The 16993-nt window shown below is 36.8% G+C and overlaps 1 protein-coding gene across 9 annotated transcripts in view; it reads right to left on the bottom strand.

Annotated features, from left to right (window-relative positions):
* The window catches only part of SPEF2 (sperm flagellar 2), a 139116-nt gene that overhangs the window by 109309 nt on the left and 12814 nt on the right, over window positions 1-16993 (bottom strand). For 7 of the 9 annotated variants that reach the window (XR_001596628.2, XR_001596627.2, XM_016142439.2 and 4 more), the window contains exons 3-6: window positions 16275-16527; window positions 11007-11147; window positions 9400-9464; window positions 5248-5434 (exon numbers count right to left, since the gene is read on the bottom strand). Coding sequence is in view for 7 of the 9 variants with exons in the window: in XM_016142439.2 (XP_015997925.2) it covers window positions 5248-5434; window positions 9400-9464; window positions 11007-11147; window positions 16275-16527 (646 nt within the window). In the remaining 2 variants the exon portion in view is untranslated. Of the gene's footprint in view, window positions 1-5247; window positions 5435-9399; window positions 9465-11006; window positions 11148-13082; window positions 13254-16274; window positions 16528-16993 lie in introns of all 9 variants that reach the window. The other 2 variants (XM_016142442.2, XM_016142438.2) reach the window with 2 other exon arrangements.

The raw sequence follows: 16993 nt of genomic DNA on the forward strand, positions 1-16993 counted from the left end.
GGAAGCTATAGAGATAGATGAGTTGAAGGGAATCCCAAGAACTAGCTAAGATGCTAGCTAGAAGGCCATAGAACCAGTTTGGAGCCAAACTGAGCTCACGATCAGAATATCTTCACTTAAATGCCTATGAAGTATCTTAAATTCAACAAGTCCCCTTCACACCTGGTCTTCCACCGGTATTTCCCCATCTTGGTTGGACCCTATAAACCTATGACTCTACGACCTAAAATGTAAGGGCCATCTGAAGTTCATTCCTCTCTTATCACTCCTAACATCTAATTCTACACCTATTGACACTGCCTTGGGCAACACCAGCATCTCCTTACCATGCCTTCCCCTCAACCTATCTCCAAAACCTACCCCCCAAAAAGTCTAAGTGATCTTTCTAACTTTAAATTTCATCATTTCGTTTCTTTACAAATCACTAGGTAAAATATCAATGTGAGCACAGTCTCTGGCTCTCCCTTCACAAGCCTATCTAAAACAAGGGTATATTAACTCTGGGGCTGGGGTGGGGGAAGGGATGCAACAATTTGAAACCTAGAGAAGGTGTTTGAGATACTTCTAATAGATGCAGTGCACGGGGAGCCAGAACCACACCATCCATGACCGACGTGAGATTCATGCCATGCTCCCAAAAAGCAGTGGGTACTTGAAGGAAGCAGAGGAAATCCCAGCCCTGCCAAATACCATTTTCTCTCTGGAGGAGAGAAGGATGGATGGGAACACAGACCAGGTGACACACGAGAATTTCCTATTCCACCACTGTGAAGCCGTGGCTCTTGTGTCAGTTGCATGGGGAGGCTGGGAACACCACACTTAGTGGGAAGGAGAAAGTGGAAATTGAAGCCCCTCTCTGTGTATCCTAAGCTGGGTCTAGGAATAGCAGCTTTCCCAAACACAAAGAAGCAAGCACAGAGATGAAGCTCCCTTGACAGAAATATCCAGAGCACTGACTCTCTTTAATGTCTCTGAGGCTGCTGGATCTCTGAAGATATCTCTAGCTAGAGCCTTGAAAAAGTGATGCTAATGGCATCCTGGTGGAAAGGGAGAGAAACCAGAAAGAATTTACTCGCCCCACTTTCCATGTAAATATCAGTCCTAGGTTATAAGCAGAAAAATAGAAAGAAAAAAACCCTAAAATCCTAGTGGTCAGCACCCAAGTATTTTATAACATAAATTGAAGTGTGTTTGAAATTCCATTGGTAGTTAATGAGACTTGAAATAGGTGGAGATTTTAAAATCCATTTTTTAATCATTTAATTTTCAAAATTTATAATTCTATTCGAAAGAAAGACTATCAAGATGACTGAATAAAGATATATGAATCTGAAAAGAGAAATAGCCTTTTAGCACAAAATGATAGCAGAGTTATTCTTTGAATTTTTTGCTAAGAAAGGAATGAATCCATGGATACACAGTTTTGCTTCTTCATATTCATACAAAATCCGTATTTCCTTTCAGTTAAGAGAACCATTGAGCAGATCAGATGTAGTTAGGTGACTAAAAGAAGTATCTTCAAATGCTCTTTCATATTTTAGACATAAAAATATGTCCAATTTACATGGTCTGTTCCTCTTATTGTCTTCCATTTCACAGCAAATGACACCTCCATCTGCCCAGCTGCCCAAGCTAGACATCTGACCTCTTATCCTACTTTTGCACTCCCCCATGCTTTTATTTCTAGACTAGCTCCTGGGGCCACGTCTCTCCATTCCTATTGCCACTATCCTAAATTTAAACAAGGATAATGTCTTACCTGGATTGCAGCAACGACTATAACTTATTTTGCCCTCCTGTAATCTATTCTCAAATTTAAAGCCAGAGTGAACTTTCTAAAGGCAAATCCGACCTTGTCATTCCTGTTCACCCTTGTCCTCAGGATAAAATCTCATTTCTCTTTACATAGCTCACAAGGCTCATTGATTTGGCCTCTGGTGACTCCTGCCAGATGACATATTAGTTTGGTGAAAGCTCTGAGCCTTTCCATATGCTATCCTCTCTGGAAACACATTTTACCTTCCACCAATTCAGCCTCTGCTAAAAATTAATCTCATCCCACCCCACCACAATCTCCCCCACCTTCAATTAGCTAACTCCTGACCCTTCTTCCTGCTTCTATGTTATCATCCTCCAGAAGCCAGGGCTGGACGTCCCTCCTATGTGTCACTCTCTCTCCCATCACCTTCATTGCTCCTTCACACTCTAACGTAGTTGCTGGTTTATAGATCCTCCCCCAAAGAGCAAGATCTGTGAAAGCAGGTTTCTCATTATTCTTGTTCACTGTTGTATCCCAGGACTAGGACAAGTACCCAGAGCATAGAAGGGGTTCGATCAATGTGCGTTCAGTGTAAGAGCTGACCAGTGATTCTCAAACTGTAGCTGCATTGAATTGCCTAAAGGGTGTGTTAACACAGAGAATAGGCTCCATCCTTGAGCTGTGATTTGAGTTTCTGATCCATTAAGTCTGAGGTGAAGCCCAATTATTCACATTCCTAAAAGTTTCCAGGTGATGCTGGTGGTGTGAGTCCAAGAACCATACTTTGAGAACCACTGGAATAGACCAATAAACAAACTGAGAGGACTAATGACTTTCTCATCTTGTTTTCATTCAAAAGCTCCCTTTTTGATAATCTCAGTAGATACAGAATAAAATTTTGAAAAAATTCAGTATCCTTTCAGGATAAAACTCTCAACAAGTTAGGTATAAAAGAACTATAACTCAACATAATAAAAGCTACATATGACAGCTCTACAGCTCACATTATACGTAATGGTATGATTAAGAGCTTTCAGCTTTTCACCTTTCCTCTAAGATCTGAAATAAGGTAAGGATGCCCACTCTCACCACTTCTATTCAACATAGTGCTGGAAGTTCTAGACAGAGCAAGTGGTAAGAAAAAGAAAGAAAAGGTATCCAAATTAGAAAGGAAGAAGTAAAATTATCTCTGCAGATGACACGATCTTATATACAGAAAACTCTAAAGAGTTAAACAACAACAATGAAAAAAGCCTGTTAAACTGAAAAACAAACTGAAGTAAATTGCAGAATACAAAATCAACACATAAAAATCAGTTATGTTCTAACATACTAACAATGAACTAATAAAGAAATTAAGAAAACAATGCCAATTATAACAGCAATAGAAATAATAAAATATTTAGGACTAAATTAAACTAAGGAGGCAAACTATCTGCACACCAAAAACTATAACATATTGATGAAATAAACTGAAGATATGAATAAAGGGAAAGATAACCCATATTCATGGGTCGGAAGTTAATAATGTTAAAATATCCATAATACTGAAGGTGATCTATAGATTCAATGCAATACCTATCAAAATTTCAATGGCATTTTTCACAAAAATAGTATTCCAATCCAAAAATTCATATGAAATCATAAAGATTCAACATAGCCAAAGAAATCTTGAGCAAGAAAAATAGAACTATAGGTATCACACTTCTTGGCTTCAAAACTACAACCTTACAGTATTCAAAACAATGTGGTATTGGCATAAATACAAATGTATAGACCAATGGAATAGAATAAAGAGCCTAGAAATAAATCAACAGATGTACAGTCAACTGATTTTCAACAAGAGTACCAAGGCTACACAATGGGAAAAGGACAGTCTCTTTAATAAGCGGTGCTGGGAAAAATGAATATCCACGTGCAGAAGAATGAAGATGTACCCTTATCTCACACCATATACAAAAAATCAACTCAAAATGGATTAAAGACTTACTCCTAGGACCTGAAACTATAAACCTACTAGAAGAAAATAGAGGAGAGAAAAATTCTTCACATTGGTTTAGGCGATGATTGTTTGGATATGACCCCAAAAGCGCAGGCGACGAAAGCGAAACTAGACACGTGGAATGGCATCTAACTAAGAAGCTTCTGCACTGTGAAGGACACAGCAGCAGAGCAAGCGGCAACCTATGAAATGGGAGAAAACATTTGCAAACCACACATTTCAGTTAATATCCAGAATATATGAGGAACTCAAACAACTCAAAAGCAAAGCATAAAAATAAAAAATAAAAAGTAACTAGATTGAAAAATTAGCAGAAAACCTGAGTAGGCATTTTTCAAAAGACAAATGGCTGACAGGCACATGAAAAGGTCCTGAACATCACCAATCATCAGAGAAATGAAAACAAAAACCATAATAAGATATCACCTCACACCTGTTAGAATGGTTATTCTCAGGAAAAAAGGTAAAATAAAGATAAGTACTGGCAAGGATGTGGAGAAAAGGGAATGCTCATAAACTAATGGTTAGAATGTAAATTGGTACAGCCAATATGGAAAACAATGTAGTGGATCCTCAGAAAATTTAAATAGAACTACCATACGACCTAGAAATTCCACTTTTGGGTATATGCCCAGAAGAAATTAAATCAATATCTCAAAGAGCACTATTTATAATAGCCAAGATATGGAAACAAGCTAAATGCCCATCAATGGATGAATAGGTAAAAAAAATGTAGTATATATACACAGTGGACTATTATTTAGCTTTAAAAAGAAGGAAATCCTGCCATTTGTGACAACATGTTTGAACCCAGAGGATATTATTCTAGGTGCAATAAGCCAGATATAGAAAGACAAATATTACATGATCTCACTTATATGTGGAATATAAAAATGATGAATTAATAAAAGTAGATCTTAAGTATCCTCACCAAATACAAAATATTGTTAACTATGTGAGGTGATGGGTATTAGTTTGATTATAGTAATCATTCTATAATGACACATACATCAAAATATCACGTTGTAACCTTAAATATATACAATTTTTATTTGTCCATTATGGCTAGTAAAACTGGGGGGAAAATCCCCCTTTACCTCCAAAGGTAGCAATAGAAACACATAGTTGACAATAGATTTTAGATTCCATTTTTGTTAGAATTTTTTTGTTATGGTAAAATACAATATAAAATTCACCATATTTCAGTCATTTTAAGTGTATAATTTGGTGGTGTTAAGCACATTCACCATGTTGTATAACCATCACCAGGTTTTAGATTCTTTAGTAAATGTTTTAGGTAGGCTTTTTTTGTTTTTGCCTTTTGTTTTTCTGGAAGATACTTGCTTATATGATGTGAGGATGGGTCGCTGACATTAGAGTCAGAGTGGCAGATAAGGTATATGTAAGAAACACATATGTGCATATAGAAGACTATACCTTGTAAAACTCCCAGCACTATTATTTAATCAGCATCTAAATATCTTACCTCTTGCGCTTCGTGGGCTATTAACTGGTCCATCAACAGTCTCCGCCGTCTTTTCTCCCTCTGTTCTCGTGCAAAAGCATCTTCTTCAAGGCGTTTTTGGATTTTTTTAATGTAGTCATCATCAGAGTAAGTGTTTAACAGATCAGTAGTTGTCTGGCCTGCTGTATCTAAAGAAGTCTTGGATGCACTAAGGACAATGGTTATTATTTTAGATTGAAAAATAATGTGATCACAGGCCACTACTTGAGACCATGGAGGAGGAACTCAGGAAAAGGCTCCCCTGAGTGCTCTGTTAATTTATTAATACTAGGAAAGTGAATATTAGAACTTCAGTGTTATACCCATAGCTTATCAACAGAGTCCATCTGCCTCAGCCTATTTCTGGACCCTGCCTCTGTGAGGTCCCTGGCATAGGCTTCTTTCTAGGCTTATCATCACCTTGTTCTTTCACTTCTCATGATCTTCATTCTACCCAGAGGTTCTGAATTTCTCTCCCTCTTCTTCCTGCTGCTTCTAGGCCTCTTGCCTCCCATGTTTTGAGTCACCACTTGCACAAGTGTCATGGAAAGCACACCTCTAATGGGTCTGTCAGCTGTACTAATGTAAGGACACTGAGAGTATTTCCATGGGTGATTCCATTCACTACCATTCTCTCACCTCTGCAAATGTAAGCTGCTCTATGAACTCCCAGTGACCCTCTGACTGCTTAGGGCAGTGACCCAGCTCTTACTGGAATCTTATGCCACACTTGCAACCACAGGTCTGACCTAGCCTCTCGCTCAAGTCCTGGGGACCCAAGGTGAGAAGACCTACCTCGGGGCTTTGTCCTACATCATGTCCAAAATTAAATGATCAGGAAGAGCCTGGTGGTCTCACCAACACAGAGCAAACACACTCAATTTAGTGAGACAGATGGTGGCTTAGAAGAGAATTTACAGATTCATTCAAAAGTTATCATTAAATGTAAAAGATACATTTTTATGTCTATAAGGATCAAATAATCAATTCTCATCAGCATATCTCTTTAAAAATAAACAATATAATACAATGGTATAAGATATATCATAATGTGACTTGTCAAGAAATAATAAATTTTAGTATTATGAATAATTATTGTTTTTAGTACTATGAATAATTTAATGTTATAAGTTATTACTATATAACAATCTTAACATAACAATCTTAAAGACAAGAACACATTATTATGGTATATAGGGACTAAACAGTCATCAATTCTCATATTGATAGAAGTATTCTTATTAAAGTATAGTTAACTTATGTTTAATGATGTAATAATTGCATCCTATTATATTATACTGCATTATTTGTAGGTTTGCTGCTCCCAGCTGAACTGTGAACTCATAAGAAAAAATATCCTATTTTAACTTTTTTAGATCATCAAAATTCTTATTATTTTTTTACATATGTGTATTTAAAAAGATTTTATCCTAGATTGAGCATAGGTTACTGTGTATTTATGCTGATAATAATATATCTAACATACTGTTCCTCCTTTATTTATCAGTCTGTCCATCCATCTAGCCATCCACCCATTCATCGATCCACTGTCTTATTACAATAAGGTCTGAATGAAGCTACATGATACTTTTTTGCATGAATATTCATTTCACTAGATATAGATTTCTTGAGGGCAATAATTACATTTTCTTTATATCTGCTTTCTTGCCAGGCCTCCATAGAGTTCATAATTGTATATGTATGAATTATTAGTAATAGGACTCTTGGCCATATTTACAAATATGGAAATTGGTGAATCCAAACGTCAAACTGCACCAGCCAACAACCTCAGCTAAAGAAAAAAACAGCAGATAGCATTTATTCTTTGTCTTAAAAAATAAAGAAATTGCATATCGTGGGGAATAGACATGGGAGGTCTTGTGTTGCTCACATGGAGACATCACTTTTATTCTTTCACAAAAGAAAAAAGAAATTGCTCCTTAGAGACACCCGTAAGAGGATTTTAGTGCTTTCTGGCATAAAATAGTGTGAAGTTTCTCTACGAGCCCCAAACATGCTTGATTCTATGAATTCAGAATGAACCACAAAAGTAGCAATTATTAAAAGGCTTAAGAAGGCCCGTACTGTGCCACTGCTTTGTTTTTTTTGAAAGTTCGCTCTAGACGAGTGCTTCCCATCATTTTTCATCTTAGGGCCATCAGAGAAAATGCTTTATGTACAGCACACTGAAAGGGATTTGCAGTCTCAGATGAAGCTGATCACAGTCATAGGTGACCGGTCCAGGGACTCTTTCTGCCCCAGTCTCTAATCTGCTGCTCTGAGAAGTGAGGGGGTCAACACCACATGGTCCCGCAATGGGAAGCCTCTCATGGAATCAAGAAGAAGCCTCTACAGAGAAAGGACTTGTGATAGGCAATGCTATTTTCTTCCCTTTTTCCTTCAAACAGAGCCCAAATTTTACTTAGAAAAAAAACACTGCACCTAGCTAAAGACTACATTTCCCAGACTTCCATTCTATCTGCATGGCCATGTGCCTGAATTCTGGCCAATAAGATGTAAGCAGAAATGTTATATGGGACTTGTGAGAAGGCTCTTAAAAGGAACTATTTTAGATTGAAGATAACAATTTTTGCCTGTCCGCCTTCCTGATGGCCAGAGTTCCAGCAGCTATGCTGTATTGCGAAGGTGACATTGAGGATGAAAACTACACAACGGGGCAGTGAAGAGAAAGGAAAGGAGGAGCCTCAGTCCTTGATGATCTTGGAACTGCAACACACACCTTGGACTAATTACATTCTGATTTCTATTACATGGGAAAGAAGTAAACATCCATCTAATCTCACCCACTCTGTGGTTTCTAAAGCTAACTTACAGAAAGACCTAGGTTTAGGTTGAGTTAACAAAGGCAATAGGGAGCAGGGTGAATGTGTGCATCTGTATTCCACAGGGATGATGTTTAAAATACGAATCAATCAAAATGGATGCTGGTTGAGGGATTGGAAGATGTTGCTGTGCTTGGTGTTACCTTTTGTTGCTAAATTGTGTGGAGACCCAATAAAGGGGCCATGGAACTACAGAGAACACCGTTCGTCAACAAGTAACAAAGTATTCAATATTTTAAGATGGTCATTTTGGTGGATGTCATCTGTTTACCACTTCAGAGCACGTGGCTGGTGAAGAGTGAAAGAGTTGGAAGAAATCCAGTGGTTTCATAGGTCAAGGTCAGGATGGATATGGTAAGGTTTGGGCAGTGACTAACTGGATGAATGGACTTGGATTGTGTTTTTGTCAGGAGTAGGGGGAGCACTGAAAAGTGGGAGTGAGAATCAGAATAGGGCATCAGGAGTTTCTGTTGAGGGTGGGGGGAAAGCTACTGTATGTATTCTTCACTTTGCTTCATTTTCCTCCTCATCTGACTTCCTCATCATTTCTTTTTCTAGCTTTTTCTTTATTCTTCCTCATTTGGCTCTATTTCCTTCCCTTAGAAATATTAATATGGGATTGAAGTATATAATTCGTGTCTGTTTTTATTTTTTGACAAAGATTTATTTCATATTCTATGAATCATAAATGAGTAGAGGTTGATAGTTTCCATGTAAAAATGCAAAACAACAAAACATAAGTTGCTCCTATATATATATATCCCCTGATTAATTATTTCCTGTGAGTCAATGACTCCTAATAGGAAACAAAAAGGGGAGACATCTTTATCTTTTTACAATGAACTCACTGAACTGACACATTTAGTGACATTTGGTCAACGAATTCACTCAACAACTCTTCACTGAAATCCTGATAATGCAACAGATGCAACACAAGAGAAACCAACTAGATTCTAAAAAAGGCTTTACTGTGACAAACTTAAACTTGAAAATTTTAGAGAATGTTTAAAAAATGCATGTGAACTAGAAGAGTAAGCACAGTATAGAAAAATAATTTAACTTCATATTTCATAATAGACACTTTTCCTCTTGATCTTTACAAAAGTTGCTAATGAATAATTAATCTGAATTTTAGGCCATTAATCTTCCTTTATATATACTCTCTTAATGAAGATGACAAAGGAAAAAAGATCTTTGGACAGCTATTTCAGGTAAACTATTTCTAAATATTCAAAAGTTACAGATAGAAAAAAACACAGTTTTGTGGTTATTAAAATAGTTAACATCCCACCTTTCTTTCGCCTGGAGATCCTTTTTTATTAACGCTTCAAACTTCTTAATCTCATTGGCCACATCCTTTAAAGAAAATTCATTATCAGTTTTCTGCCTCTAAAAACCATTGAAAATTTTTCATTTACCATGTTCTTTCAAGTTTATAAGGTGACATGTACTACTAATTAAAGCTAATTAGGAAGTGAGATATAAAAAGCTGTATTCTAAAATATTTTTAAAATTCTTAGTTGTTACTTCTGCTCTAGGACAAATATACCTGAAAGAATGTAAAAATTGCTTAATCTGAATCATTCAGTTCACAGTTTTAGCTCTGAAAGTATATCAAAGGACATTTAATAAGAATGAGGATTAGCAAAAGTCAGGACATGATTTTTTTTCATTAAAAATTTTTTTTATTGGACTATAGTTGGCCTTTTTAATTGCAATTCCTTTCAATGAGAGAAAGCATTTTTTAGATATAAATATTTAAAAATCATTGTCTCAGATGTTTTAAACGTTTCTTGTGCAATTTTATTTATACTTTGAATTTGCTCTCTGAAAATTAATTTTAGTTCATCCTCTATCTACTGTGAATTTTTAGAAATAAAATTTAATCAACCCTGGGAAATATAATTGTATACTTTACTAAAATGAGGTCAGAATAAAATCCTCTATGGGTAGTATTTTTTAGAATACAAGTACAGGATTTTATTTAATATTAAAAAAAGAAATATGGATTCATATAAAATGAAATGGATTTAGAAATCAGAGAAACCTTTCAATCTCTACCAGCGTTGTGAACTTGGGTAAAACGTCAGCTTCCTGAGTCTGTTTTCTTATTCATAAAATGGGCAAAATAATACCCTACCTAGAGAATTATTTACAAATTAAAGATAATGTGAAGTGCCCACTCCACAGTCTGACATATAGTAGATGCTCAATAAGTAGTAGCTAATGATCTTTTGCTTAGGTCATGAGTGAAAATATCGTTAACACCATTGTAGCAGTATGTAGTGGAGAGTGAAGGAATTAGTATCAAAACGCAGTATTGCTCTCCTGTGAAGTAGAATCAGATTGTATCCTTTGGAGTGATTGACAGTTACTACGGTCAAGTAAAATATCACTCGTGTAAGTATCTTAAATTTAAATATGATAGCAAGCAAATCACTTAACATTTCTAGGATTTATAAAAAAAAAAAAATGGTGGGACATGCAAAAAGAGCACAGTGGGGAAAAATTGAGGGAAAACGAATGGCACATACATGGTACGTGTACCTCAGCTGGCCCCTGCTGTACCTACGGGAGTCGTGACCCATTATGACAGTCCCCTTTCTGGCCTAGATTAGTGACCACAGAATCCTCAACACAGGGGTCCGGACAGGTGCTGTCATTTAATAGGAGTCTGTTATCCCCGGCGTAAAGCTACATTCTGTTTCTGAACAAATAACAGTAGAATATGGATCGATTATGCACACAGTGGAGAAGTTTCAAACGAGAAGGGACAGTGCCAGACATAATTTAAAAATAAAGTAAGAATTTTGGGGGAAGTCTTCTCTATATGTTTTAGGGAAAGATCGTTCTTTTATTAAGATAAACACAACACAGTATTGAAGTATTGTCACTTACCTCTGCCTCTTTTTTCTTTTTCATCATTTTTTGGGCCTCGAGTGCTTTCAGAGTACGATTTGATGTAGGTTTAGGAATTTGTATGATAGCCGCTTGGATTTTGGCCATTATTTCATTTTGCCGTCTTCTGCTCAAGCGTTGCTGAATATCCCACATACATTAGTTTAGTAATTCAGTTCGTCAGAATAATAGGACACGTTACACACACACAGGTACATATACATATATATAATATACAATTTTTCCATTGAAATTTTCAGAACTCGGCAATTAAGCAATGGCCTAGGCATCACAACCGATTAATGTGATGGAGCAGGTGTCAATGTGACTTATTTAGAAAAGTATGATATTAAAACACAAATTTGGAGTCCCCAAATTATGCCAGTCAAATGTGTGCATTTTCATTCTAGGTGGTGATAATGAACGTGTCCCAAATACAAGGAAGACTATAATTCTTCCCCAGTCCCACCTCTCTGACCTTCCCGATTATGGGAAGGGAAAAATCTGCCTCTGAAGATGGTTTGAAGGGCAAGTTGCATCTAGGAGGTGTTCTCTGGGAGGACCCCTGGGAAGCTCACAGAAATAACAAGTTTCCGCAAAGCTTGGCCACACTTAAACAGTGAGTTCAGAGGCTACATAAAATATTGAACTAACACTAAATCATATGACATCTTTATCCAATCATCTCTTCTCTATCTAAACAGTGATTATTTTAAGAAGAATATAAACAGAAGGGCACAATTGAAAAAAAAATACAGTGAAAATCAGATAAAACATTTAAAAAATTATTTAAGAGATAACATTTTAAATTAATTATGACTTTACCACTAAAACAGTATATTAGAACTAATAAGATTATTAATTCCTGTAGCCAAAGATAAGAAATTTCAATTCACCATTAAAAAGTCAGAAAGTATAATTAAAAATTTTTCTTCAGTTCATTTTCTAAAATGTAAATTTTTCTTTAACTGCAATATGTTTATCTTTTTTTTCCCCCTTAGGAAAACATTGTCCTATTTGCTTCTTATAATTTTAACAAAATAATTTATTCCGGAATATTTAATGATGTCATATTTTGTTTTTCCCAACTTTCTTTGGAGACTTTCTGCCTTAGAGTTGGCCCATCGAAGCCAGGCAGTCTGGTTGCATATGGAGTGCTGGCACTCTGTCTCAATGTAAACGCTCCTGTAAGAGTGCCTCGTCTCCTTACCATGCACTGCCTGGGGAAGCCCCATCCTTTAGCCACTCGCTGGCAAGTAACAGGACCCTAAGATCTTCCAGAGTTGTTCTCTCATCTTTACTTCCCCCTCCTCACAAGAAGCTGACTATATTCAGGATATGTTACTTTCTTATCATCCTAAATACATAAATTTTAAAAAAGTGATGTACAAGTACACTGAGTAGAACTATAATTCTTTTGCCTGTAGTTTACACATTCCATACACACAGCTACCTGAAATTCTCTTAAAAGTCTTTACTGATTCCACACACACCATTGACGTCTGATGTCCTTAAGGGCACAAGAGATCATTAAAGACTTTCAGAGAAATGTGAGAGCAGCAGGGAGTTAGTCAAAGCAAGAAGGGCCGGGAAGATGTTAAGAGACGTTTAAGGGTGTCAGAAAGGGAAGCAAGCAGAGCATGGCAGACAGAAATGGCTGGAAGAGGAAGGGGTTGCAAAAGAGGGAGAAGAGAAGGGATAATGTCTCCTCTGTGTCCCTCGTGGGGACAAAGGTCATAGCCTTCTCTGGAGTAGCCAGTGGCAACCCCCCGTCCCTAAAACATCTGAAGCATTAATTTCTACCAGACAACTTAGAAAGAGATCGAGTTGCCCTGCCATTCCAGAGAATGGCAGTTCTTGTTCTCAGCCACAGGTGGAGGTGACAGCCAGCAAGAGTGGTGATGGAGAGAGGAAAAAGTAAGGGAGAGAGAGGCGAGATCGGAGCGAAGCATCAGTCATGCATCAGGCACATGCAACTTGTGCTACATTAATGCTTATGCAATGTGAACTATAGGCATAAATTGCAAACAGTATACTATGCACTAATGAGTTTCTGTTAAAATTGTTCTATAAAACCTTTTCGATATTAAAACATCTTTGTTCTTCCTTGAGTTTTTGAAAATTTTCAAGTTTCTCAAAATGCATACGGACAAGATCTTCTTTCATGTGTTTATATTTTTCTTGAAACCTGTGTGTAACCCGCATCAGATTGAAATCAGTTTGACGTGGTATCAGGTTTCTAAGTCTCTAAATGAAGAAAGCATTTCAAAAGATTCTGTTACTAGAGAATAAAGAGCATATTGTCATTATAAACACACATATAATTTGTCTTTGAAATAAAAATTCTATGAATTACTATTGTTGATAGTTAAAATAATTTCAAGCTCTGTAGTAAGCACTCATATCTTTAAGTGATATCAGGAGAATAAAAACACACATGATTTGAATTCCTTCTTGCACAATAGTCTCATATATACTTTTATAGTAATTTTTTTTTTTTTGCCCTGAGTTTAATGTTCAATGAATGGTATTTGAGTTCTTGGAAATGCATTTTCATAAAAATAAGTCTGTAAAACTAATTTCAACACATAAGAGATCATATAAGAAGCCAGATTCTTTCCATTACTTGAGCCAATTCCCAGTAACAAGCGAGGAAACATTAAAACTTCCAGGCCACTGGAAATGAGAGTGAACAAGAAAGCGAACCTTCGAAGGTGATTGTGATGTGAGGCACAGCAATGTGACTAAAGTACTTAACTAAAACTTTTGTACCCAACAGTAATTGCCTTAGAAGCTGAAGACTTACTAAAAACAAACAAAAAAAAACAGTATTGTTCAAACCGTTTTGAGTCCTTCTCTTCTAATGCTGACTCAGTAGATAGTAAGGTACTGGCACTTCCTCAGAATAACATTTAAAGAACTTTGACCTGACTTTGACACACCTTCCTGCTCTTTTCTCTGTTAAAAATGGCCTGGCCTGCAACTTCCAGGAGGCAGCAAAGACGTAACGTCCTTGAACATCGTGTGTGTGTGCGTGCGTGTGTGTGTGTGTGTGTGTGTGTGTATACATATATATTTTTAACTTAATTCTTACTTTTCCCTCAACCCAAGAAATACCCATTGAGATATTATCATATGCACTGTTGTGTGTGCAGCTTCTAGAGTGATGCTGCCTGGGTTAGAGTTTTAGCTACTAGCTTCATGAAGTTGGGCGAGGTTAGTTACCTAACCTCTCTGGACCTCAGTTTCATCACTAAATACCTATCTTGTAGGACTGTTTTAAAGATCAAGTGAGGTAATATACACCAAGCACCTGGAACAGGGCTTGGCACCTCACTATGTATGCTCACTGAATTTTAGTTAGTATTAATATCACTGTGTGACAAACACCTGTCTCTTCTTCCAACGCTATCAAAGAAAAAGTCATCTCTACTTTCTTTAAGATATCTCCTCCTTCGTTGGAACTGTTGACTCATTCCTCCTCTTTTCTTCCCCAGAGGATCTCCTTCCACTTCATCCTCACACCAGTCACCCCCTGGCATTGATTTTTTTTTTTCCCCTCAAACAGCAAGATGTCCCAATATCTTTATCTACAAACCAAACAATCTCACGCATCCCTTGAGCTCCTCTCTCACAGCTACTGTTCTTATTTTCTCTTCTGCTTTACTTCCAAGTTTCTTGAAAGAATATTCTGTACTCCCCTCTCTTCCTCATGTCCAACTGACTCCTCAACTCACCGCAATCCTCACTACTCTACTGAAACATTTCTCTCCCTCAGAGGTTTAGGTTCATTGTGCATAAAGTAAGAGCCCAACATAAAGTAAGAGCCAAAGAAATATTTGTTCAATGAATGAATGATTGATTCTGGTAGGTCATCCATGGGCAGCATTAAACCCCAATGGTCTCTTGTTTGATCTCATCTACACAGCTATCGTAGCACCTGTTATTGTTGATTATTTTATACTTTCTAAAGAATTGTCTACACATTGTGTTCTCGAAGCTACAAAAAGGCCTAACTCTGAGGCAGATAGAGATAATCAATACTTTTTTTTTCATTTGGAATAACTGAGACCGAGACTGTGCCAGGGATGGCCCAAAGTTAATCAGCTTACAAGTGAGAGAGGCGGGATGCAATACTAAGTTATTCGGCTTTAAACCTAATCTAATTTCTAGCTCTCCATGAGTCCTGAGTCCATTCTGCTTCCAAGCTCATAAGGATGTCCATTAAGAATAGATAAATCTGAAAGTAGAGATGGCCTTCACATCTATCGTGTCATTTGTTGCTTCATAAATTAAATTTAAAAATTGAATTAAGTACATTTCTATTTAATACATTGCATCAGCACGGCACTCCCCATTATCCTAGAGACCTGGAAAAATTAATGCATTTCCCTCACCACGATGAAATAGCACAGGAACTGGAGGGAATTATTAACTAAAAAGTGGTATCAGTAAAACACATTTAATGAGTACTCGCAATGTTCAAAGCATTGTGCTAGGCATATATCCCTTGAATTTGAGAAACTAAAAATTTCGTGAGGCCATAAGACATTTTAAATAATGAAAGTTAGCACCAATCTCGGCAACAGGAGGTTACCACCAGAGAGTGAGATTACCTGTGCCCTAGGAGGTCCACGTGAGGAGTCCATGTATGTTGGGAAGGTTGCACAGAAGTAAATGGAGAAATGCTTGGGGGAAGAGGAGAGATGAGAAGGGTGAGCTTGGGTTAGAGAGAGGGAAGAGCAGGAATGCCCAAGTCCTGTTGAAGGACAGGCTGCCAATCAATATAGAAGAAAGAAAAATGTTATGCTGAGAACTGACTGTGAGGAATAAAGCGAGAAGAGAGTTTGAGATCATTTAGTGAAAGGTCTTACAAGTATAATTTAGGAAGGATTCAGCTAGCAGTTGATTGATTAACTTCTAACAGAAAGATCGGGAGATGCGTTAGGAGGTTGCTGCAACGGTTCATCAGGAGATCTGAGCAGACGTGATGGGGTAGTGATGGCGAGAGAGGAACAGACATAAAAGCACTGGGAATTAGTGACAAACAGAATTTGATAGGCTATTGTAAATGTGGATTGGATGGAGGGTGACATCAAAAATGGATAAATGCATTGAAAATATTAATATAAAATAAAACCCAAGTATGGCCAATAGCATACATAATGGATATCTACACTCAAGGGGCTTCCTTGAGAATATAACATCTCTGTCATTTCTCTTTACCAAGTTTTACATTGACACACTTACGTTTCTCTATGTACTTACATCTCGAAAAGCTTCACTCTTCATGTTTTGAAATCTCACATTAGCCATGGGCTGCATGGTTTGCATTTCCACTCCGGTTAGTCCACTTTTCTTCTTTTTCTGAAGAGCAGTGTACAATTGATATAAAAGTTTTGTTGCTGCCCCAGGCTTTTCCGTGATAATATTTTTGGCCACATTCTGATCAAACTGCACACCCAGAAGGTGAAGTGTTGGCTCCAAGCGAGCAAAATTATTGAGTTTGGCACCTGAAACCCTAGGCATTAAAATATTTTACATATTTAGACACTGGCATTGAATTAAAAACCAACAAGCACCAGAGGCGTTATCCTGATCCAATATTCTGAATTTTCCCATGTTCTTTTAAATATATCATTCCTCTCTAAAACCACTCAATCTTGTAAGTACATTGAGCTTTTCTATTGTCCTGAGCTCCATGCACTTATATCTCTTGAATGGCTAAACTAAAACTCATTAATTTTAAACACTTTTCTGCTAAAATAGATGCTAGAATTTCTACAAGAAGTCAGTATAAAATCAGGTAACTGGACTTCTCCTTCTAAATGAAAGAACTTAACTATGGTTTTGGATAATATTTTACTCAGAAGGCAAAATTGCAATTTAAATATTCATTTCTTTAAATGATATTATTACTAGATATTATTATGAGACATAAATAAATAACTTAATGTGAAAATAGCCTGAAACACTGCATTGACAAC

Source organism: Rousettus aegyptiacus, unplaced genomic scaffold (assembly GCF_014176215.1).
Source record: "Rousettus aegyptiacus isolate mRouAeg1 unplaced genomic scaffold, mRouAeg1.p scaffold_m13_p_8, whole genome shotgun sequence".
Classification (NCBI taxonomy): domain Eukaryota; kingdom Metazoa; phylum Chordata; class Mammalia; order Chiroptera; family Pteropodidae; genus Rousettus; species Rousettus aegyptiacus.